The 25,933-nt window shown below is 38.1% G+C and overlaps 1 protein-coding gene across 2 annotated transcripts in view; it reads right to left on the bottom strand.

The window, feature by feature from the left end:
• SCFD1 (sec1 family domain containing 1) overlaps window positions 1-25,418 on the bottom strand; it is a 53,666-nt gene extending 28,248 nt beyond the window's left edge. For both annotated transcript variants that reach the window (XM_049825926.1, XM_049825925.1), the window contains exons 1-14: window positions 25,354-25,418; window positions 20,904-20,974; window positions 19,953-20,041; window positions 18,842-18,932; window positions 17,906-18,028; window positions 16,607-16,694; window positions 12,411-12,500; window positions 11,204-11,259; window positions 10,127-10,212; window positions 8,199-8,298; window positions 4,674-4,813; window positions 4,171-4,261; window positions 3,765-3,838; window positions 1,404-1,485 (exon numbers count right to left, since the gene is read on the bottom strand). In XM_049825926.1, the coding sequence (XP_049681883.1) occupies window positions 1,404-1,485; window positions 3,765-3,838; window positions 4,171-4,261; window positions 4,674-4,813; window positions 8,199-8,298; window positions 10,127-10,212; window positions 11,204-11,259; window positions 12,411-12,500; window positions 16,607-16,694; window positions 17,906-18,028; window positions 18,842-18,932; window positions 19,953-20,041; window positions 20,904-20,974; window positions 25,354-25,384 (1,212 nt within the window). In that variant the 5' untranslated portion in view covers window positions 25,385-25,418. The remainder of the gene's footprint in view (window positions 1-1,403; window positions 1,486-3,764; window positions 3,839-4,170; window positions 4,262-4,673; window positions 4,814-8,198; window positions 8,299-10,126; window positions 10,213-11,203; window positions 11,260-12,410; window positions 12,501-16,606; window positions 16,695-17,905; window positions 18,029-18,841; window positions 18,933-19,952; window positions 20,042-20,903; window positions 20,975-25,353) is intronic.
• Window positions 25,419-25,933: the final 515 nt, after the last annotated feature.

Here is a 25,933-nt window from a genome sequence, read left to right on the forward strand (position 1 = left end):
GGAGATGAAGGAAGTTACTCGTTCTAAATTAAAAGATGATACAGATGCACATATCATTGATATATTGAAGAAACTCCATGCCCATTTGTCTCACAATCTTCTTTTACAGCTGTACAATATGAAGGTAAGGAGCCTGAGCACTGCACAATACCAGAATTCAGAATCATTTATGGAGAAATGGATCACCACTCCCCTGGGAACTCTCTAATAGCAGGCTCCCTGTCAGAGGAAAGAGCCTAAGGGCTAGTAGAGTGCTATAGCAGAGGGACCCTAAGGTAATCCCTTCCACCTCGAAGTAAGAGAAGACTGTGTCACTATCACCTAGCGGACAACGAACAAGTGCATATGACTCCAGTCCATTGCCAAGAGGACACTGGCAATCAAAACTGATGTTATTGCCATTCCACATCCTGCTCTGAAACCTGGCATCCGTCCAACAAATAATATATAAACTACTACTGCTGTAGGCCTGCCATTACTGTCTCAGTATCTTTTTCAGAAAAGTGAATTTGCAGACAAGGCATCAAATAAAATATTGACGTTGTCAGCTTCTATTTTTTTTTCAATGGTATTAATGCACTACTTTTAAATTGCCAGATACAAAAATTGACATGCCTAATGCTGCAAAAGCGCATAAACTAGCCCCTACAGTAATGAGCCAAACAGACACACTTATAAATCTGCCCCAATTTTATACATATGCAAAATTGATTTATTAATCAAAATTCAGAATGAATCCTTTGTTCATTTATAATACTTAGTTTAAAAAAATTCAGTAGCAGTAATAACTGAGGACAGATCTTATGCACTTTACAAATGTTAGCTTCAAAACACATTGCCTTCCATGAGTAATAAATAGCATGGGGTAAAATTTTCTACCTGCTGATTTTCAGTGAGACTTGGTGCTTGAATCACTTTCAAAAACAGAACTTCAGTGTTTCTGAAAGTCTCATCTATAATTTCTGTTCTCATACTGTGAAAGCAGATCCATCTTCCAAGTTATCCTAGTAGTAACCACAGTCTTTACTTGATACTGAAACTGTTTGCAAGTTCTCTGATACAAGAGCAGCAGACTTAAGCTGAAAAGGGCACAAGCATCCTTCTGAAGTGCTTGAATTATGCACAAGACATCTAACACTGGCCCTGCAAAAAAGACCAGTTTAGTAACTTGCATCATTATTGCCACACCTGTGGGTATCATTTTCGTTGCTGAACAGTAAACAGTACCCTTCCGATAAACACACACAGAACAGAAAATTGCTTAGACTGAAGTCACAGCATTTTCTGTAAAAGGTAGCACAACTGAGAAGGCTCACTTTCTTATCTTACTTCATGTGCTCAAATATATTTCTCCAGGTAAGGAGCATTACTGATAGAAAACTGAAGTTGGATAGCAATCATACCTTTATATGCTCCAAAACGGCTGTTGCAACATTTGTATGAAGATCAATGAGCCTCTTCTTTTCCAGAAGTTCTGGAAGAGAGCTGAAGAGATTAAATACAAACTAACCTGCTGAGTTGCAGTTAGTTGAATTGTGTATTGTATACAGTCGGCACAAAAAAATTACAGAATCATAGAACAGTTTGGGTTGGAAGGGACCTTTAAAGATTATTAAAATCTAAGATTATAGAATACAATAGGACTGGAACTAAATATTAAGTATAGATGTAATGATTCTCATAACAGAAGGATGTTATCCACATGTAATAAAATAGGTTTTTACCTTGACTAGCAAAAAATACACATAATGTGGGTAATTTCATATTCTTATTGAAAGCTTGTGATCAACAACAGATATATGCCCTGCTTACCTAAACAAATAATCTACTAGAATTATGGCTTATATAAGCAACATTTAGTTAATGTCTGATACATATAAAAGTGTCAATATCTGCTAAATAATAGTATCTGTCAAATAATATAAAATAATACTAAATAATAATATCTGTCAAATAAAAACAGAACATCTGGATGTCCTGGAATTTGTCACAGGTGCTTCTGCATAGAACACAATTCTCTATGCAGGATTCATGATGGAAATCTTTTCTTTTGTAAAATGGGAAACTGAATGGTTAAGTTTACTTCGTAGAAAATGTGTTACTTAAGGTGTTGTGATCTACATGATTTTCATTGCTGGCACTTGGGCATCACATGTATAGAAGACTGCTCAGGGTCTATACACTTTCACTTTCAAAAGCACTCCAAACAGTCAGTGTCTTACTCAGTTGAATAATAAGCAGATGAGAAGGCACTTAATGACATTGACTACATGGCCTGAAGAACCATGCAGTTAGGTAACCATACTTTCTTTCCTCCTTTAAGCAATTATAAAATCAATGTTACCTATGATGATTGGCCATTAATGACCTTATAGCTGGAAGGTGATTAGTACTGACTTTGTAAAAGACTGCATTTAAAAAAAAGAATGAAAAAAAAAGACAGGAGATCCTCTATGTTAGAACCTCCGTTTTTTAATTGCTAATAGATTTCCCAAAGTTTTCTAGAAATTGTAAAGCCTAAGACAACTCTGAAGGGTATCTTAATCCTGCTAGCAGATGATGGACAACAAAACAGCAAAGCCTAGTTTAATTCTTCCAAATCCAGATCTTCTAAATGGAAGATCTTAACAGTATTTGGACTTCTCAGCATAATTCTAAAGCTTAGAGCTGAAATGTTTCAAGAGTTTACTGTGTTACACACTTTTCTGAAGAGGGACAAGATCTTCCTTAATAATGCCAGATTACAGAAAACAGTCATATAGAGACTAACTGAACAGTAAAATTTCCTGATGAAGCTTTAGTCATATGATTTTATTTTTTTGTCTATCAGTTTAAAGCTTTTGATGCTTGTCACTTTCATACCTTGCTGCCTTAACCTGAAAACCAGCATCTTGAGAATATCTACAGAACTTTAAAACTTTGTAGGGGGAGCTTGGAAACATCTGCTCACTTTTTTTAAACTGTCTGATCCATCACACATCCTTTCTAAATCCAGTTAAATTCTAACCAGGGCACAGCATACAGAACAACTTTTGAAACTCATAGAGACAACTAACTAATGCAGACACATGCTAGATTTCACAAGACACTGGGCATATCACCCCATTTATCCTCAGCATAATTATTGTTCCTTCTTTCTTCTGATTGGGGTGTTAGTGAAAAGCAGCAAACTGAACAACTCCCTTCTCCAAGGCATCAGTGGAATGAAAAACAGATTTATAATGAGGAACAAATCTAAATCTCAGACTTGCAGTTTCATCCATGGTGGCTAGGTCTCCAAAAGCAGGAGCGTAAATTTCCCATGCAGAGTTCTTGATGACTATAACCTTGCCAACAGATGTTACAATAACTACATTAATCAAAATGTAATTAATTACACACTGTACAAAGCAAGCAGATGCCTGAGGAAGTGGATTTCACTAACAATTTTTTTAAGGAAGGAATGCAGAGGTAGGTAGTTGGGTTTTTCTGGTGGAAGCATGTAAGCAAATCTATGATGCACTCAGATTATTCAGGTTTGCTGAGGAAACACTCCAAAGCCATGTACAGAAGGCTCACGGACACATGCTGTGGAAGTCACAAGTGCAAGTACTTGTCTAGGACATTGCATTAAACTCTACCAGAATTATGAAGCATTTAAACTCTACTATTGAGCTGAATAGCTTACTTTAAAGCTATTTATTTCAAAGGATATTAGAAGTGAAATGACAGAAAGAATTAGAAATGGTTCCCAGTTAAACAATAATGCATTATTGATTACTTACCTGACAGCTGATGTTAGCTTAGCTGTATTATCAGAAAGCATACTTATTGCTCCTTCATCCTCACCTTCTATACCCTGTGTTTTGGGGAAGCGTTTGGAAAGAAGAATAAAAACAGTCATAATAAATACAAAGATCACACATGCAAATACAGTCAGTGCATTTAGAACCTATTTTCTCATAATGACATTAATGCCTGGATCGTGCTTTACAGTTATTATGGAAGTTATATAAATGTAATGCCAATAAACACAAGAAATTGAACCTTCTCATGAAATAGGGTACTCCTATTATGCCTAAAATTCAGCATATGCTGATAATTTTTGTGTGTGGGGTGACAGAGTGCGCTAAGCATCTCTACAAGTCCTATTATATTTTACATAAAGCACATATAGGTGATAAAACTTACCATGATACTTTTAAGTCTTTTGACTTCATCTTCTTGGGCTCTGTAGGATTCCAGTTCTTGCTGAACAGACTCAGCTACCTCTGGAAAAGGACTAACACAATACTCTGCATTAGGCTCAGTCAAATCAAGAAATAGAAACACTAGAACCAGATAGCTTGCATGATCAAGAAGATCATGAAATATCAACATACAAATCATGCAGGAGTATCAAATCAGTGAAAATAATGACATCTTACTGTAGGTTTATTTAAACTTTCTAAGATATATTCACTGTTTTCGATATTTTTATATCATTTTAATAAGAACAATTTTGTGCTCTGTAACAAAAAGCTAATATACAATTAACATGGACAACGAATATTGAGAATGATCATTCCTTAAAAAAAACCCCAAACTTCAAAAATATTTTCGAAGAAGCTTAAAAATAGAACTACTATAATATGAAGAATACTTAGAATTTATATTGACTAAATTAATATAAACTCTGTACCTATACAGCTTACCTGCCCTTATGCTTTTGCCAGAATTTATCAGAGGCAGTTAAATCATAGGACTTCTTATTTTTTTTCTTAGGTCTAGCACCTGCTGGAGAACTTTCCATTCCTGGTGATTCTTCCAAGTTAACTCTATTCAAATGGAAATCCTAAAAAAAGAGGAATCATGTAAATATTTGACAGTTTTTAATTATTTAATCAGTCTTTTATAGTCAAGCAAATATCTTCCAGAATATTTTCTAAAAAATATTAACACAGCTATTTATCAGAACTTCATAGGAGGGCAGGAAAAAATTTACTAACTAACTAGAAAACAACAGCAGCAATATAAGAACTCCAAAATTACTCACACTTACTGAAAAAATACCAAAAAACCCAACAAATGTTAAGCAAAGACACCTGACTGTCTCACATGCAAGCAATCTTCTGACACTGAACTCTGAACACCGTTTTCTGTACAAAAAATAAATTCTTTAGGAATAACTGAGGTTTAACAACTGACCAAAACTTTAAAGTAACAGAAGTGTCTGTGTTGCAGACAAAAAGTGTTTCTAAGGCTGAATTTCACTTCCACAACTACAGCACATGTATCAAAGCTGCAAAGAAGCTCATGACATCAGCAACAGGTATATGCACTGCGAGGACTATTTAGCTACACCTTCACGGCTCTTACACTATTTTTTCCAAACACTAGTAAAATAGTGAGTGCATGATAAAGCAACAGTTTGCAACAAAGCTGCTATTTCTCCATATAGCTTTTCTTCCTCCAGAAATGCATGAACCTAGCAACTACAGCTTTTTGCTAGATGTCACAGTTATGGTCACGTAATATGTCACCGCACTGCTCCCTATATGTCTTCTGGCTGTTTCCCCCATTACTTTTGCCAAGCACAGCTCTGTATTTTCTGCAGCACACATATTCCCTCCGGTTTTCAACAAAGATTAACAAGTACTCCACTTGCTGACTGTGTTCTAACCCTCTTCAAGAACATTTAAAATTTCAAAGGTGCTCTCTGCTTGGCAAATAATGATAGTCAAATCTTCAACTATACAGAATCTGCCACGAATTTTTTAGACTAGATTTTTTTTCCAGAAATAAAACTCCACTTTATTATGTTCATTTCAATATACAGAACTAGATCACCGTAAGTGAAATAGTCAAACAAAATTTTTTAATGTTTCTAGTTACCCCTTGGCAGAGTTTACATTTAAAATGAAATACTATAAATGATCCATGCCAGAATAGAAACAAAATCAAGTAGCTACTCAAAGGAACCACATGCAGTCAATGAGCACAAACTTCATCTTACAAGACATGTTTAATGTTTCAGCAAAGATTTTTCAAGTACATATGTACAATAAAAAATGAAAACAAAATCATTTGATTGCAAATTCAGCTGTAATTTTTAATGGAGATCTATGTTTTGCCTCAATGTAACTCACCAGTGACCTGAGTTTCCATGTCAGTTCTGGCATTAACAGGGAGTTTTACCAAAATGATCCTTATTGATTAGTGTTCTTCCTTTCACCTTCCCATTTTGTCTTTATAAGGCTTTCCATCCATGCCTCCCATTTTTCTGTATCTACTCCTGAAAGGTTTTTTATTCAGAAATGGGAATCTCCTCACACAAGCCTGTTTATGTGTAGAAAGACCATGATTATAATCCAAACGGATGCAGCACACAACTTTGTGGCTGGGTTAGCATTTAGTTCAGCACCCCACAGAATTCCTGGACTATTGTAACTGACAGCTTAAATGAAAAACAATTGATTTGAAAGTACAGTTTACATAATCATCAACTTGGTAACACATTCAGAGTTAAAGTTTATGGCCTTTTAAAAGGCTACTGTGGTTATTTCATGAAATATTATGCTCAGTACATGAAGAACCTGGCATGCTTGCCTTTAAGGTGAATAACTTGACTGTTTTGGAAATTAAACTTTTGCCCTTGACATGGAATCACAGGCCACTAGGTTGCAATTTCACCAGACAAATTCATAATCCTATCAACTCAGTCAAAAATTAGATGCAACATGCAACATTTAACAAGTAGTTCCAGAGAAACTACTGAAGCCTGATGCAGTACAGATAAATATCCAATGATCCTCAAGTCATTCTTCTAGTGTTATTCTAATACCCCTACATATTTGTACCACTAGTTGCCCTCAGGTTCCACTACATCTTTGATCCTTCTGCATCTTGACGCACCAAAGTCCTACCCCAACACATGCCTGAGGCCACCAGACACTACCTTCTCTACCTGGCAGCTGAGTAGGAGGCAAGTACATGGAGCTTTGCATAGATTTACTTTCTAGTAAGTGAGCATTTGCTGATTAAATGGTTAGCAGGTAACAAACTGAAACAGGTGTAGACCTTGTGCAATTGCATTTACACCTGTAAAAATTCTAATTTAGGTTCCCATCCCCTACTCTTTCAGTGATTTTCAAAAGAAACCTGTAGAAATTCAGTACTTCTATTTGCAAGTCTCTAGCCGGTTTGACAGTTATTGGAGAAAACACAATGCAAGCTGTGTTGTTTTCATATATGCCTTTCCTAAAGAAACCAGGCCAAAAATTGTTTACTTGTAAAAAGCACCCTTTAAACTTAAGAGGAAGGGACTTCTCATAAGGAACAAATTACATAAAAGTAATGAAGTGTCCTAAAACAATCCATTAGTGGTAAAATATTTTCATCCTAGCAATGCCAAGTTTCTGGACAACACTGTATGTATGACTATACAGTTCACGGTCAACTTTGTATATACATACATGTGTGCATGAGCATGTTTTACATATTCCTCTAACAGTCTCAACAATAAAACCAAAATATTTCTCAAAGCTAGATATTGAAATGATTTGCTTGACTAACTCTACAGTATAAAAAAGCCTCCAGATAGTAATTATTCTTACTCATATTATCTTTTATTATTTGCTCTGTAACTATATATGAAATGCATAAATCTTAAGTAAATAGTATCTAGTTTCATTCAAGTACATATCTACTACTGGTTTTATAAAATAAACTTGAGGAAATAAAAGTGGTTTAAGGCTAACTGAAAAAAATTTAACAAATCGATTTTAGATTCCTCACAGTAGGGTCATATACCACTCTCTATCTCTATACTGAACACCTACGCCACCTTGTGGAGAAAACCAGAAACAGGTATTTTTAGAAATTCAAATATACTAAAATTGGATTAAAAACTCATTAAAATAATCTATTTTTCAAAACTGAATTGTGCTTAATCGAGTTTGGAGTTTACATAACACAAAAGATCATGAACTACTGAATAAAAAACTAGGACTGCTGAATCATCTATCTTTTGCTAATATCAAGATTTCAACTTTTTAACCATTTTAGAAGTTATTGCTAAATAAACCTTCTAGAGAAAGTCTTCCAAGTTGTTTTTTACTAAACAACTTCCAAATAAAACAGACAAAACAGACTTTGGATTAAGAGAGAATCTGGCATCAAGTTTAATAACAAACTAAGTGAAAAAATAGTTTTGGTAACAAAATCAGATTTATTCTTACCAGAACATCATGCACTAAAGCTTGGTATGTCCAAGTATGATGTAGAGGAGTTGCTAAATCTATGTTTCTGTCAACAAGGACTAATAGGGGCCTTTGGAAGCTGGAAAAGATGACACTGTATTAGTATTTCTTTAAACATGTTTAGAACACCTCAGTAACATCCTGAGTGGTATAAGCCACCTTCTACATCGTATTTTAAGTTAAAAGCCAAACTGCCTACTGCAGAGTTCTTCCAGCCTTCCCCAAAGCATCTGGGGCTGATCACTGCCAGAAATTCCATGAACCGCTGTCTTAGTAATGATAAAAAGATTATTTTATTTTGTACTAAGTGAAATTACCAATGCATACATACTGAGCAGAAGTCAAAACCCTAAACAGTAACTAGTCTTCCAGATATTAACTAATACCTCCTTGTGTGGATGCACATTTGAGTTCCAAGCAACTGTTTGAGTGGGTAATATCCCATGTTAATCCCCATTATGAACCTCAAATATAAAATCTCTCTTTCAAGGGTTTTTAATTTCATTTTTCTCTTTGCTTGTATATGAAGTCCATAAAGAAAAATTAAGAACTTTTGAGATGCATTGTGGTAATTCCATCAATAGTCAATTTTGTAGAAAAAGAATGCAGACATGCCTAAATGTCTTGGTTTATAGCTACAGGAAAAATTTATAGTGAAGATAGGAAGGCTGTGAATTGACAGAACATTACTGCAACCATTTCCCTCAAGCATATTAACCCTACAGTAAATGTGATGGCTAAATTACAGTGTATTTGAACAGAGTAAAAGGATGTTAATTCCATGCTCTGGATTTCCTTACAGTAAGTATTTTCACATATATATATAATCTCAAGAGCCTTAGTCACCTGATTCTGAAAACCAAACTAAAGATCTGAAGCCATTTAACTGGTTACAGGTTCCCATGTTTCCTTTTCCCTGCATTTTGATTTTCTGAGGGTAACGATGCTATACTGTCAGGAGAACAAGCCACCTCCTGAAGGAAAAACAATGGTTGCAGTTCCGTTCCCATGAAAATGAGGGAACCGGTATTTCACAGCTATTCTCTCTCTTAATACCTTTCAATCTTATTCCATTTTGCCACCTTTAATGTTTTTTGTGTCTTTTATCCAAGATATGCTCTTAATTTGAGATAAAAATATGACTATTTTATATCCAGTTAGGAGATCATAACTGTTTCCTTCAGCTACAGTCTTTCTAATACGTCTCCTCACCTTTTCCATGTACAGTGTGAACTCCTGTAATAGTTTCCTAAGGCAGCCTGTGGAGTATTCCAACTATCTGGGGGCAATGGTATACACCAGAGGCTACTGAGCAGACATCAGATGCATACAAACATCCACAAACTCTTTTCTCACCTCTCTTTCCCCTCAAAGGATTCAAATGGTCATGACTTAAAAGTCCTTAACTATCTAATTATCCAAGTGGTAGTCCTTAAGCAGTCCTTTTCTGGCAGATATAGGGATCAGCTGACAAACACTTGCTTTTGACATAACTGCAACTGGTAACAGTGCTCACAAGTGAGAACACAGGTATTTCTTTTTAATGGACTAACGTTGTGAAGATACGTTCAGACATCCAACTGCATATCGTGGTCCTGTCAACTGAGTGTATTTGCAGGAGCATGGTTCTTGCCAGGTTTAGAGGGTTAACAAAATCACCTGGTTCGTTAAATAATTTTTGTCTCACTGTTGTAGGACTGCACACTTATTAGCTAGAAAAGTTTTCAAACTGGTTATGCTAAGAGATTGGAAAACTCCCTTAAGAGAACATAAATTCTTTTAATATAGAATTTGAACCAAATTCTTGTAAATACAGTTTTCAGTACAGTGGTGACTTATCCTAATGAAATATTTCAGACAACTGAAATATGAAAAATAAAAATACATAGTTATTACTAACACCATACCTGAACTGGCCAGCTCCAAGCGTGTCACCTGTAAAAAGACTGTTTCTGGCATCTCTTAGATTCTCTCTGAGCTTCTTATCCAATTTCTAAGCAGGGGGGGGAAACAAAACAGCTTTTAACAAACAAACGGTTTCCAAACCTCTTTATATGGTCAACATTTAAAGATTTATTGTACTGATTTTGTAGTTTATAAATGTGACAGCTGCAGGAAATCTAGGTCCACTGCACGTGGGAAAGGAAGAAATCTCTTCCTTCTATTTTCTTCCTGCAGCATTTATATCTTTATGCAGGACTACAGAGAAGGTGTTTCCTTTATGTCCACTAATCCCCTCCAGGCAATTAGCACCCTCTCCCTAAACATGCAAATAGAAAATACCAGTAGGAAGCACCAAGAGGGAACCACAGCAGAAGCAGCAAATTGGGCTGTCAGACACTACCCACACTAAGTGTTTCATAAAAATGAGATTACTCTCAACATGAATGTATGCGTACTGAATGCTTAGGTTTAGTCAGTATTAAGGCTTCACTGACAAACAAAATGTGAGGAAGATGGAAGAAATGAAGCACAGTGCCTCCCAATGAAGACAGTGCTGTAGAGATTTTTAATTGTGATTTAGTTTGGTAATTTCATCCCTACTTAATGATCAAGTTGAATGTCAGTTTAGTTTGATATCATAAAAATGTCTTGTACTTACAGGGTCTCCCAGTAAGACAGATAAACATTTCTTACTAAGACATACAGAAAAACCCAGGCCAGACAGCCACTTTTTAAACAGTGTAGATGTAGCTTAATGGTTGTAATTATGCCTGTCAGAAAATCTTGATAAACTCTAGATTAGGAATGATTGTTCATGTTCAAGTTTCTCATAGCTGATTCCATAATATAATAATTTCTATAGATGAGTTGCATGGACCTGAAGTCAGAAAGGAGAACCAGTGTATCTCCTTTCCAGTTTTATTTCCTTCATAAGGGAAAGGATACAATGACACTAGATCTCTGCCTAGTATTGAGAAAAGGAAACAAGGTGTTAGGAAAGTTTTAAAACAATGGTACTTGTTTAGAAAATAGTTTCTTACCACTGCCACCATTTCAGCTGCAGTTCCTCTTGAGCATCTGATTATAGGAATAGCTCCTAATAAAAGATATATTGACTTCTACTCGCATTATAATTTTCAGATTATAAATTAGTGTACTTTTCATGAAACAAATTTTTAAGTAACATTCTGCAATTAAATTTTTCAAGTGGACAATACAAACTTATATTAAATTTGTCTCCTGCAGTCTTCATCTATAAAACAAAAATACTATACAGAATATTAAATAACATTTCACAAAAGTGAATACCTCACACAGGAATTTGTGAGAAGTATAGTGTACACTAGAAAGATAGCTAATGTACTGTGAAGGGGACAAACAATCTCATATAGAAGCATTAAAAGTTAGTTTCAAAAGGTTATAAGTCCCTTGAAAACAATAATAATAAGTGCTATAACACCACCACCACCACAATATACCAGTTACAACTCACTGAAGGGTAATGTTATCTTCAAAAGCACATTTTCCATTGGCTTTCAGGTTTCAAAATCTTTAGCTACAGTTTCTCACTTACCCATATAAATATGAAAATTCCAATACCATAGAGTTTAAGTGACTGAGTAAAAGAGAATTAATTTGTATCAAACTAACACTTGAAAGAACTCAATAGGTCCAAGGGAATCTCTCTTGAATACTGTCCCATAGCGATCCCCAGCTCCCCTTGTAGGAATGCTATCTCAGACTGACTGACTTCAGTGAGAACTTAGATGAAATGTCATCACTATGAAAAATGTATGAGCTAAGAATCAAGAAAACTCACTGTAAAATAAGTAAATTTCATATACCTTCCTAATTCTTGAGTTATTTCAGTTAGATCTTTGCAGGGTTTGTGTGTTTTTGAGAACTACAAATCCAAACTCAAAGCACTATTGATCTTCATTGCAAACTAGGATTTTCTAAAAACAGTGAATCCAAACCTGTGCATTTCACTATTCTTCTCCCATTGATACTGAAGACTAAGACTCAACTCCCACATAGGACAACCTTTATTGTCTTTTGCAGTGATGTACAGCAATGATTTGAGCAAGATCATTAACCCATCCAGCGAACTATTAAGATTTTTGTCACAGATCTAATTCTGCCTTTAATTTGCTATATGAAGACGCTAAAGTTCTAGGTATCTCACTGAATATTGATCTTCTCTAAAAGGAAAGCACAAAGAAAATATGCTAGAATTTGAACACTTACCAAGTGTAACAAAAAAACAGAAGAGACTATCAACAATAGTATCCATTATAGTTTCCATTTCTGTGTCCGTTATATCTGGTCGGTTAATGGCTAAAACAGTGTGGAAAAGAGTTAAGAATAGGGTTAAAGAAGTTTATGCCACTTTAATACTGAGAAAGGGATCCTTTTCTTACCTAATGGCTGTTAATATCCAACAGCTTTTGTTGCAGAAGAGATCAAATCATGAAATGCCCCTCTTAGCACATCCATTCCCACCCCACCCTTTTTTTGAGAAAAAGAATGGGAGAACTTCAATTATTGCTCACTGTATAAGGTCAAACACTACACAATCTTTTCCAATTATCTCTGACAATGTATACTGTAACTTCTGGATTGTGTTAATATGACATTATTACAAACCTCTTATGAAACCACGTTATGAAACAAAAATGGCCATCCACTTGGAAACCATTTTTCAGATATAAAATCTCCAAGTATTACTTGTGTAATTTAAAGAGAATTACAGTATGCAGTTATCTATATTTAAAGATTCTAAATCCCACCTCTTGTAATGGAGATTCCTTTTCCTTTTTCCCTTTTTTAAAAAAAATAAATAAATTTACTGTCAATCTCTAGGTTAGGGATAATTCCCAAGTTCTAAAACATTTCACACTACAGATAGAAAGATTTCTTTCACATATTTAGATCAGAACAAGACACATGTAGCAACATTTCCATTAAATAACTAACATTGACAAGAATATAATAGCAAACAGGAAACATCAAACCTAATCTTATCACAGGTCTCAAGTCAAGCACTGTCTCAGGACTCATGCCATAGATCCCATCCTTGTTTGTTTTATTTTACTTTAAAAAATTTCTCACATAATTACTTGTCTGATATTCTTTCTTAAAAAATGAACTTCAAAGCTCTGAACATTAATAAGCCTTCCATCCCAAATTTGTGCATGGCCATCCATAATCATTCTCTAACTTTAAAGGTGCTTTTTTTCCCCAGCTTTTGTCCTCTAAGAACTTTAGAGAGATGGATTATATTAGCAATTTCTACCAGCAGCTATACTTAGTAAGTCCAACTTTTTACTAGGCTGCTAGGATAACAGCAGCAACAGAAGCACCCCCATCAGCACTTTTAAATTCTGAGTTCAAGTTTCTGAAATATCAGCACCAAGAAAGGCAGACTGTTCCCAATATCTGTATTCTTCTGTAATGACAAAGCTTTGAAATTAACTGGGGATATCGTTCTGCAGTTATCTCGAACTAATGGTCTCCCAGTTTACAGGGGGGGAAATAATCTTATTTTTTACTCCCTTGCTTTTCTCAATTTTAAAATTTAATTCCCCCCCCTTTTATTATGTTTAAGGTCCTCATTTATGATGTTCCAGTAATCTGCATACTGTCAGTGCCTACTAATTTTGCATAACATGCACATTTTATGAGCACACTCCTTTTTTTGTACCATAGCACTCAACACAAACATTCAATATTACTGCTCCTTAGGTCAACCTTTGAGAAACTTCATTAATAATCTTTCAGTAAAATGTTCTATCATGTTTTCTATATAATCCTTTCTCTCCACTGTAACAAGCTTATGGGGAATGCATCTATTACAGAAAAGTAAGCTTAGGTCTCCTACGTTTTCTTGCTGTTTTACAAAATTGATCCAAATTTGGTAAAGAAGCATTCAAATAGCATCAAACAGGATGCCAGGAAGATCGACTTTATACCAATATTAACTATTTACTCTTCCTTCTACAGAGTCATAGAATAACAGAACCAGAGGGAGCCTGGGGAATTATCTAGCCAGTCCTCTTGCCCAAAGATGAGTTAAACCCTTGTTATTTTGGTGTCTAAACCAATTCCCAAAGCCTCCCAGTCATGAAAATGCCATAATCTTTATAGGTAATCTATTCTAGTATTTCACTATCTTTAATGTTAGAAAGTGCTTCTAATATCTGTTAAGAAACATTTTTGTTGCAATTTATGCTCATCACTTCTTGTCCATTACTACATGGACCAAGAGAATGTCTTATCACTGTTCTGTCTGTGAAAACCTTTTATATAATTGAAGAATGTTATCAAGCTTATTTGTCCTGACATTACCTCTCTGTAAACGCAGTCATACAGCCAGGAAATCAGGAAACTGAAATTTAACCTTTTTTTGTTATATTTGTTCTTAGTTCACTCATTCAGCTATATGTGTGGCCATACATGGCAGTGCTGCTGCAAGAATAGCAGCAGTCTTTCATCACTATCAGACTTACACTGACTTATGTAGATTATGAAACTATACACAAACTGGCAGTTTCCTGCTAGTGTAACTCTCTAAAGGCAAAAAAGACCACTTCTTCTTTGCCCCTGTACTCCTACTGCCTGCCTGTGTCAGATCTAGAACTCACACAGCGAGATGGATTGGCTCAGTGCTCTAATGGAAAACCAATCACTCTCTATGGGAGATTAGATTTCTGTTCGATCAGCTTTTGGAAACAGCCCACTTCTAGATTGGTTTAAACATAGTGTGAAGCCACATGTCATGTGGCAAATGTCAGGGGCCCAAGAGAGGAAAAAAACCAACGTAGAAACTGATGGGTGCAAAACGGTTTCAGTCATTTTAATTCAAATTCCTTGTTAGCTAGCAGGAATCTTATGAGAGCCGGTCAAGTATCTCTACATACACACAAACACATCACAAAACAATTATTACTAAAACTCTTAACAGCAAGTTTTTAAAAAAAGGAAAAAGTCTGCTTTTGAAACAAAAATGCCCTTCATTCTGACAATGGAATCGATCCCTAGTGTGAGACAGAACTCAGTATTATGCATCCAGTTTCAAAGAAAGGTACTGACTTTGGAATAGGGCAAATGAGGAGAAAAATCTCAGTGCTAAATGTTAGGCATATGGAGACTTCTCATCTCCATCTGGTCACTAGTTAGTGTTCTGTGCATCCAAATAAATTGGGAATTAACTGTGTGACACTGCACGTAGACACTGTGACTACACTAAAGTAATGAGGAGCTGCTGCTAAAACAGGGCTATCTTGCCTCTGACTTACACACTTGTGCTGACTCCCTTGCATTGGATTTGTAGATCACACAAATGAGCTGGTATTTTCTACAGAGCGAGTCAAATGAACAAACACTCTGCAGCTCCAAGATTACTGGTTCTGATGTAAAAGGAGGAGAAGATGAGGGAAACTACAGTGGGGGAACAAGACAACCCACCCTGTAATAGCCATTTGAGTAAGAGGAGTAGGAGAGGTCGAGTGATAGTCTCTGTTGATTTAGCATATTGAATGGGTCAGGGAAGCACAGAAATCAGATCAAAGGAGGGAGGAAAACCACGTGGACAATTATGACAACTAGTATATATATTGACTTGAGCTGCTGTAGCACCATAGCTGTAGAGGTAACTGACCTAAGGCAGCCACTTGGTTTTCCTGCTAGGTTCCAAAACAGGTCCAACAGAAGTCCCAATAAAAATAAAAAGAGTTCCATGTGGCTGACTTCACTTGCAACTCTTGAGACTTTATGGAGAAGCTGACATGCTTGGCTCACATGCTTGCAGAAGCAATCAGCATTTCTTATTTTCTAGAATGCACTTTCCCAGATTATTCCCTGTGCTACTCCAGCCCCTGATCCTAATCATTTCCCCTTGCACAGCCCCACGTTTTCATGTCTTGCATAAGAAAAGCAGGTACTGACTGCTCACTATCTAGAAGATACAAGAAACTCTATCAGTTAGTCATCTTTCTTGCTTTGCATTCCTTACAGTAACTTTCCAACTGACCATTCACACAGAAACAAAATATTTAATTCCTTAAGAACTGCAGAAATGGTTATGACTAAATAGTGGTGCCTAAACACAGCAGCCACCCAGTGTCTACCTACATGTGTAAACAATATGAAATTTTTCCTGTATTATTCCATATATAAACCCCCCTACTATCCATGTCTATACTGCAGTTTTGCTTTATTAAATTTGTTATTTAAAAATACATGATTATTTTTCAATATTACAGTATCTGTGTAGTCAAGATGCTGAAATTAGTATCTAAGAACTGCTTCCTTCATGAATTTAAACTACACATCTAACAGATTATCCTGAATTCCAAGCAGATCAAAGCAAAATAAAATCAAACTTCAAAAGTAAATTTCAACTTTAGATGTTCCAGTATAATTTCTATACAAATTTTACTTACCACGATATGAAACAAGTTCTTTGTTTTGATTACACAATACGAACATGTCATCTTCTAAAGTAATAAAATTAAGATATTGATCGAACACCTAGAAATCAAGGAATATTGGTCAGAGCAGTGCAGAATGAAGCATAAAAAACCCTCTGTGATTTATTGCTACTTCTTTTTGAATCTTTTACAGAACTATCTATTAAAAGAAAGAAACGCAAGATATAATGTATGAATTAAAAAGCCTGTATAAGGATTGAGTGATAATACAAAAAATTAGAGCACCTGTAAAGTGCTAAAAGAAAACAGTCCAACTTGGAAGTATTCTGTGGACAAATTTTTAGTAGCCAACTGTCAATGAAAAAAACACATATAGAGGACATTATAATACTACAGTTTTTTTTTTTATTAATAAATAAAGGACTACAACATGAACAGTGCTCAGCACTCAGGCAGAATAGAGGAAAGAGGGCACTTTTTACACAAAGAGAGAATATAGCTCATGAATTCCAATTTTTCTGTAACATACCTGTACATTCAGGAAAAAAAATAAACCTCTCTATAGCATAAACTTTTAATGGGACATCACAACAGAAAAATAGATTTAAGAAAGTTAGTTCACAGTGCTACACCAACTTACTCCTGCTGAAGACCTAAGGCTTAAACAATACTAGTAGTTTTCATTTCATTTCACAACAGCTTCTTTCTCTCATACCAGTAGTACTCCCTAACAGGAGTGAGAAAAAGTGAATGTATTTACATATATATGAAAATAATTAGTTAAAAATTTGCAGGTTTTGGTACATGCATTCAACAAAAATAAGAGGGTACATACCTGATACCTGCCTTTAAATCATAAGGGTATAGGAGTATACTGAATAATAGTGTGTATGTAAGAAACATCCACCTCTACAGTACACTTCCTAGTTAAAACGACAACTGCACTCATACTGCACTTTTTGTGTATTTAGGAGCTAAAATCTCCACCCCATTATATATGCACTGCATGCACTTATCGAACTTATGAGATCAGGAATACTCTGAAACCACTGTATTTCCCCTCTTACCATTTAGCACAAAGGTCTTGCAGTGCTTGGACTTTTGACTAAGTTGAAGTATAGTATTAAGCTGCATTACTGAGATGACTGTAAATTTCCTTCTCCCTTCCCAGTAAATCTATGCCTGAGATTGAATCTAGCTAAATGATTCAGTCAGAAAAGCTGTGTATGGCACTGAAGTAGCCACGTAAGAATGCAATAACAACTGTAACAGTAGTATCTCTTAACATTAGAGACTGGAGGATTTTCTTACCTTAGCCACTTGAGTTACTGCATTAGCACCTATGGCAGCATTTGCAATATCTTCCAGTTTACTTCTTGAAATGGCAGAAATAAAGTTTAAATAATAAGATTCATAAAGCTGGTTTCGAAGATCCTAAAAGGTAGGAAAATCACATTTTTCCTGGATATGTACTAATATATTTCTGACTAATTAAAAAACATTCTTAATTCTACTATGACTGTAGATAATTGGAACATCACAAACTAAACTTTTGAAACTGCTTAGCTGTCTATTCATATGGCCCTGTATGCAGTGTTTTGACTACATTACTAGATATAATTAACCTAACACAGAACTGCCAAAACCAGGAAATGAAATTTAAGCTACCAGACAGCAACTACTACTCCATACCTTACCACTGACCAAAAGTACCCTTTGGTCTGATGTCAACCTTCCATCAATTCCTGCCAGAGAATGTGAAAAACTGAGGTTAGCCTAGTCCAACCCCCTCCCCACTCAAAGCAGAGTCATAGAGAACAGATGGCTCAAGATTGTGTCCAGCCGAGTTTTTAACATCTCCAAGGATGGAGACTCCACAAACTCTCCAGGTAATCTGTTCCAGCATTCAGCCACCCTCATTAAAATAGCTTTTTGTTATGTTTAAATGGAATTGTCTGATTTCCATTTGTGCCCACTGCCTCTTGTCTTTTCACTCTCTGAATTCTCTCTCCGAAACACAGAGGACATATTTACCCTTTGACTTCCTGGGAAACTGAAGGTTTTTGTGTAAAAATGTTGGGTAATGTTTTTATGACAAATATGTGCTAATACAGAAAAAATGCAAGCAAAGGTGTCCAGACACACACAAGAACTAGATACAGAATGGTCACACTCTGGTGAGTGAGTGCTTCACACACACTGCCTCTGTTGTGTCCACTCATTTGAAACATTAAGCATGCAAGTCACCTGGCACATTCTGTCAATATTTTCTTCTGTTGGCATTACAAAGTAAACAGCTGGAACATCTGGAATAGCATCCCGATCTGAATGCAAAAGCCTGAAAGGAATCAAAAATAGATCTCTAATGTGTTCCTCCTCTGATTTATGTAAAATTATAAAAATTAAAGAAATTATTTATTTATACAGACACATTAAATTTCCTACAATTTCTCCCTATATTTAGCTAGATTTTAGCAAGAACAAAACATGAAAAAATAGCAAAATCGTATTTGTATAATTTTTGGCTGAATATATTAATAGAGGGCTCAGAATGTTACTCAAAGCTTGAGAAAAGGCTTTGCAAATCTTCAAAAATAGATTAATCCATTCAGAGGAAGGTAAAATACTGCATCCATGAAGTTCATATACCAATTATTAATTGTTGACATGATAACAAAAACCCCTGCCTATCTCATATTATTAAACTTGCCTTTCCTGCTCATTACAATAAAGACAGGCAAGGTGCTTACACGTTTCTCTCACATTTCTGCTGATACGTCAACATGTTAAACTGTGCTTCCATTTCTAGCCCTCACTTAGTAAAAGTTAACAAACTTTTGGAAAAAAAAAAAAAAGTATCTTCAAAGATCCTCCGTGACTATTACCACAGCTAAGGAATGACACTGAACTAAATAAATGTAATCTGGAGAAAGAGAAATAGAAATCTCTTAAAATAGTATCTTTGACAAGAGACAATTAAAATCTATGTGCAAAAGAGACAAGCAGACAATATGCACAGTCCCATGAAACAGCTTGTGCCAAAAAAATTTGAAGATATATGAATACAAAGGGAATTGTACAGACAGATTCTCCCCAAAACACCTACTGGATAATTCTTATTTTTGAGCAGGGGCCTCCTCTACTTAGTAAGAAATCCTACTGAACAGTGTTTGGAATGACCTTTCCACTCCCCTATTCTGAGTAATACCACCTGATTTTAGAAACAAGTTAGGGTATAATCTTTATTTTAGTAGTTATTCATCAAATGATTTTCAATGTTTTGTTTGTAATTTTGGGGGAATATTAAATAAAGTTCCTTTTAGAAAAAAAAACCCAACCAAACTGCTTTTTTACTTACAGATGCAAAGTGATCCCCATATCTCTCAGCTCTTTCACTGACAGCAAAGGTGAGATTATATCTTGTCCAAATCTGTCATAAATGAGAACCTGAAAGAGATACACATCTTTGTAAAAAGTGGTGTAAAAAGTGGATACAGTAGAATACAGGATACAGCGTATACAGGAATTCAGGTTTAAGGAACTACTGTCCTAACCTGAAAAGTGCTAAACATTTACCAATTTATAATTCATCATTAATTTGCCATGGACTTCCATTTGTGCTTATTAATTTAAAAAAAAAAAAAAAAAAGAAATGAAACTCAGTGATAAAGGAAAATAAATTAATCACTTCCATCTCTTGAAAAGTGTCAGTCAAACAGGAATCTGCTGTCAGAAATTTGTTACGGTAAGTGCAGAATTTCTCTGAGTGCCTTTGGAAGGAAATAAAAGGAGACGCAAAGAGGATAAAAAAGGAAATGGCAAAAAAAAAAAAAGACAACTGAATAGACGAAGAGACATAATATATGCTTTGTAGTAGCAAAAACTTCTCACAAATTACTTACTTTTTAAAGCTAATAAAGGTAGCCTTGAGCTCAGTTGTCCTAAATTTAAGGCTATCAATAGCTCTTCCCTTTCTATGGACTTCTTTCTGACTTTGTGAGTTCACCTGTAAGGTATCATGTAAGTTTCTCCAACAGGTATCAATGAGACCCAAGTATATTTAAAAAATGTCCTTCCCAGTTGCTTATTAAAATCTTGCTTAAAGAATCAGTCATTGGGTCTTCAACGAGCCAATATCTCAGATAAATATTTTTCTCAGCAATTCTGATATTCAAGTCTGTATATTCACACCACACAGGAAAAATTATTTTGCACAAGTTGAGAAGATATTCGAGTTAGTTACCACTTGAAAATCTGAACTTTTTTGAACACTCTAAAATTCTCCTATTCCTGTTCAAATGGTTCTTACCTTCCATACTGGTTCTCCTGTGCTGTTTTTAACAGGAGGAACATTGAAGTTCAGCATACGTTTCAAAGCCACTGGAAAATAAAGCAGAATAATGCTTTGCTCTCTTTACACTTCAACAACAGAGATTAAACCAGGGTTTTATTACACATTTCATTTGAGAGGAAAACCATCATAAAATATAAATGCAACAAGTCACATTTTCATTATTTTTGTGCAGCTTTGACTGACAAGTGGCACACTTCAGCTAGAATTTATGGGCTCTGGAAGATGCTGCAAAAGGAAAAGAAGCATGTCCTAAAACACGAAGAAAGAATCTCTCTCCTTAGTTATATGGACTATATTCTATTGCAGTTTGCCTTAAAAATAATTCCAGTATGTTCCTGAAGGGGCATTCTGTACAGCAGGAACTAGTTTTGTTTTATTTCCCTGATCTGCTTTTCCTACCCCACAGGAACAACAGCATACACACAAGCAAAAAATACCTTTTCACCTGACTAAAACTGACACGCATTTTGAAACGTTTTTAGAACTCACAGGAAGAAATTGCTGCTTTAAGGGGTACAAAACCCACCCCTAATTTGCAGCAGAAAAACGCTTTGAAACAGGAATGAGCTTTCATTTAACTTCACATGCAACACAGAAAGCAAAGCAGATTCCTTCACCTACCTCTAAGTTATAAATCTATTAAGTAAGGAGTCCTTCCTCATTTATCTGATTAAACAATACACTATGTGCTGTTCTCTCATCTTTGACTAGCAGCAGAAGCCTATTTGCATCAGTAGAAGTTAGTGGCTATTCTCTTCAAACTCATAAACAAAGTCATCACAAAGCTTTGCAGAGAGGAAAAACTTCCAGAAATCAAAGCAATGTATACCACTTTGCTCACATAAATGGAAAGCAGCAGAAACAGTTAACTTCTGGCTCTTCAGCTGAACAAAGCTTGTGAGCATACTCAAGTGCTGTTCCCTGGGGTTTACAGTATCACAGGACAGCTCAGGCTGGAAAGGACCTCGGGAGATCTCTACTCCAACCTCCTGCTCAGGCACGGTCAGCTGTGAGTCCAGGCCAGGCTGCTCAGGGCTTTATCCAGTCAGGCCTCCAGGGATGGAGATGCCACAACCACACTGCGCAACGTGTGGCACTGACCATCCTTGAGATGAAAAAGTTTTTCCTTATATCCAGTTTGAACACCTTGTTTCAATGTATGTCTGTTGTCCCTCACGCTCCTGCTCCACACCACCACAAGGAGCCTGGCTCCATCTTCTCAATGCCCCCTCCATAGCTACTGGGGAGCTGCTGTTAGGTCCCCCTTCAAGCGTCCTTTTCTCCCCGCAGAACAAGCCCTAGTCCTGCAGCCTCACCTCATAGTGCTTCAGCCCCTGACCGTCTTGGTAGTCCTTTGCTGAACTCCCTCCAACATGAACACGTTTCCTGTACTGGTAGCCACAAACTGGACATGGTATCTAGATGTGGTCTCCTGAGGCTGAGTGGGGGGGATAGTCACTCCCCTTGATCTACTGGCTGTGCTCCTGTGAATATGGCCCGGGATGCTGCTATGTGGGGGCACACTGTGGGCTCACGTTCAGCTTGCTGTCTACTGAGAGCCCTCGCAGGCCTTTTCGGCAGAGCTGCTCTTCAGTCTGCCAGTCCCCTGCACTGTCGCCTGTACATTGCAAGGGGTTCTTCCTTTCCAGGTGCAGGAATTTATATTTGCCGTTGCTGAATTTCAAGAGATCCCTGTTGGCCCATTCCTCTTGCCCATCTAAGTCCCTCTGAGTGGCAGCTCTGCTCTCGAGTACATTAACTGATTCCCCTAGTTCGCTGTCACCCACACCCTTAATGAGAGTGCACTTTGACACTTCCTCAACGTCACTGATAGAGATTTTAAACAGGACAGGTGACAGGATAGACCCACGTGGTGCTCCAGTTGTTACCAGCCTCCACGTATAGTGTGTCTGATTAACTGCAATCCCCTGAGCCTGACCATCCAACCATTTTTTTACTTATCTAGCTGTCCATCCCTCCAGCCCATACCATCCTCACTTGGATATAAGAATACAATGCCAAAAGCCTTGCTAAAGTCAAAGTAAATGACGTACTCTGCTCCCCTGTTACCTACAAATCCAGTCATTTTATCACTGAAGGCAATCAGGCTGGTCAGGCGTGATTTACCACACATAAATTCATGCTTGCCTTCTCCTTCACGTAATGATGGAAAATATTTTCCAAGAAGATTCACTCCATGATTGACTCCAAAGTGACACAAAGGCCTGCAAGAATTTGTTGGTGAAGACTGAGGCAAAGAAGGCATTGGGTACCTCAGCCTTATCTGTGTCCATCACCACTAAATGACCGGCTCCATTTAGCAATGATCAAACATTTTTCCTTATTCATATTTTCACTACTAATGTCGCAGCAGAAGCTCTTCTCATTGCTTTTGACACCCGCTGCAAGTCTCAACTCCAGTTGAACTTCGGCTTTCCATCCATGCCCAGGCAATGTTTCTGACAGTCCTCCTTCACAGTCTGTCCCTGCTTCCTCCTCCTGTGTACTGCCTTTTCAAATCACATTACCAGAAGTGAAACTTGACCATGGGAGGAAGAAAGCTAGCAGTGAGTGCTGGGTCTCCCTGGAATCCAGTGTTCCACTTGCTTAACACTTTTTTCCTCTTTTTTTTTTTTTTTTTTCCTCTTTTTTTTTTTATTAAACACCACAGAACAATCCTGAAAGCTAATTACAGACCGCTCCTGGAGCCTTCACTCCCTCACTGCCAGTGACACCTTCCATACATTTCAGCCATATGAACAATTTTGTATAAAGCTACAAGGTTATGTATTTTGGTACTATTGGATCTGAAGCAGCTGCTTTGTAGAGTTCACCATTTAAATTAAAACTCGGCATAAGCTCTCTACTAAAGGAAGACACCAATCAGACTAGTGGTGTGTTATAACAATCATGACAAACATTCAGCATGTCTCTGGGTTTCTTTTTGGTATTTATATCACCATTTCATTTACTTTCAGGCTGAATACTCTCTGGGGCAAGGATCAGGTTTTTACTGTGCTTGCACAACAATATGCTTTGACTGGTTATGAACCTGGATAAAGGTCACAACAACAGATGGTGCACATACATGGTAATACAAATACTAAATGATAATAAATCTTTTCCTTTTTCTGAGTATCTTTCAATTATTCAATCTACCTCCTTGCAAATGACCTCCCCAGTGGAAGACAACATGGGTTCAGTGCTAAAGGTTGACTGAAATAATCAAGTAACAAGATGAAGCACAGTAGGAAAGAATAAAGCTGTATGGAATAGGGGCTCAAAGACAATGAGCTCTATCAGAAAGGTAGCAAAGAGAAAAAAAGTGAAGGATTGCAAAGGAACATCAAACAGCACTATTAATGGTAGACAGCCACAGGAACGAGGTTACGGAAAGTAGACTTCTGGTACAAAAAGAAGATGGAGAATACTAGTAAATATTTAAGGCCCACACAGAGACTCAGACTGAGATTTTTCAGCAGATGACTTTAGACATTTCTTGTTAAATAAACGCACCCAGAATCCTCTAAACCACCAGAAAGATACTGCAGTTGTCAAGGAGAAGGTTAGAAGATTACAGCTCAAAACTACTTGACAAAAACTTCGGCAAGCAAGGGAAGTAAAGGACTATGGAGTTGACACGCTCTACGCTTTAGGAGTGTGTTCAAATGGGTGGTTCAACGCTCCACAAAGCAACATCAAGCCAGAGAAGAAAAGAGGGACTGAATAACTAACCTCCTACATAATTACTCGTAGTCGTTAATCTCGCATTCTCAATTTCTTGAGGGTCAGTATGCGCTCCGAGACCTCTGTATTGTCTTAACAGGAGCACCACAACAGCAGCTTTATTTCCACAGCATTAAACGATACTTCCCATTGATCCTTGCTAGGGGTAGAAAGGAAGCCGAAACGGAGGGAAAGCACACCCGCTCCCCACGGCCACGGGAGAAGGGCACCGCTCAAGCCCCGGGCCCAGGCAAGCCCCTCCCTGGGAGCCCGGGCCCGCCGCCGCCCGGGCAGAGCGCACGCCCGGCCCTGTGCCCCACAGCGGGGCCGGGCCCCCTCGGCAAGAGCAGCGGCCAGAGGGCCCCGGAGCCCCGGGCCCGCCGCTGCAGAGGCAGCTGAGGAGGAAGAGAGGGAGGAGGAGGAGGAGGAGGAGGAGGAGGGAGGCCGCCGTCCCACTGCCGGGAGACCCAAGCCGGGTGCGAGGGCGCGAATCCCCCGGGGGAGGCTAAGGGGCTCGCAGACGCCCACGTCCCGCCCCGCGGCGGGGGAAAGGACGGGGGGGACGGCAGGCAGGAGCCCCCGGCCGCAGCGCGAGGCTGACCTCGGTCCCTCCCTCCCCGGAGCCCCGGGGAAGGCAGCTGCGCCGCCGCGGCGACGGACACCGCGGGAAGCCGCTTACCTGTCTGCTTCTCCCGGATACCGGCCGCCATCTTCCCGACCCGCCAGCCCGGCCGCGCCGCGGCGCCCCGCCCACCGCCGCGTACGCAGCCGCCGCCGGACGACGTGGCGGCCCGCAGGGCTCCCGCCGCCCCTCCTCCGCCGCAGCCCGGGCGCCGGCAGGTGCCGTGCCCCCCCCGGCGGCTGGAGGGGCCGGGCCGGGCCGGGCCGTACCCCACCGCCGACCCCCGACCCCCTCCCCCGGCGGCAGCCGCGGCACAGCTGTGCGCTCTCCCCGCCCCGGCGGGCCGCAGCGCGGGGGAAGGTGGTGCCTCCCGCCCGGAGGCAGCCCCCGGGAGCCCCTGAACCAGCCCCCGTTCGTGATGGAGCTGTAATTAAGAAAGTGCATCTCGGGATTTAAGATTCGGGCCTCTGCTTTGCCTCAGCTGCGAACAAAAGAACAGGTTGAGTTCTTTCGGACAACAGGCTGGTGCTCTTTCCCACCTTTTTTTTTTTTTTTTTCCCGAGTAAAAAGTCGCATTAACCGTTTTCGCTCTACTCGCAGACCGAATGAAAGAAGAGCTAACAGAAACGCTCTCTGG

The sequence above is a fragment of the Accipiter gentilis genome, chromosome 22 (genome assembly GCF_929443795.1).
Source record: "Accipiter gentilis chromosome 22, bAccGen1.1, whole genome shotgun sequence".
Classification (NCBI taxonomy): Eukaryota; Metazoa; Chordata; class Aves; order Accipitriformes; family Accipitridae; genus Astur; species Astur gentilis.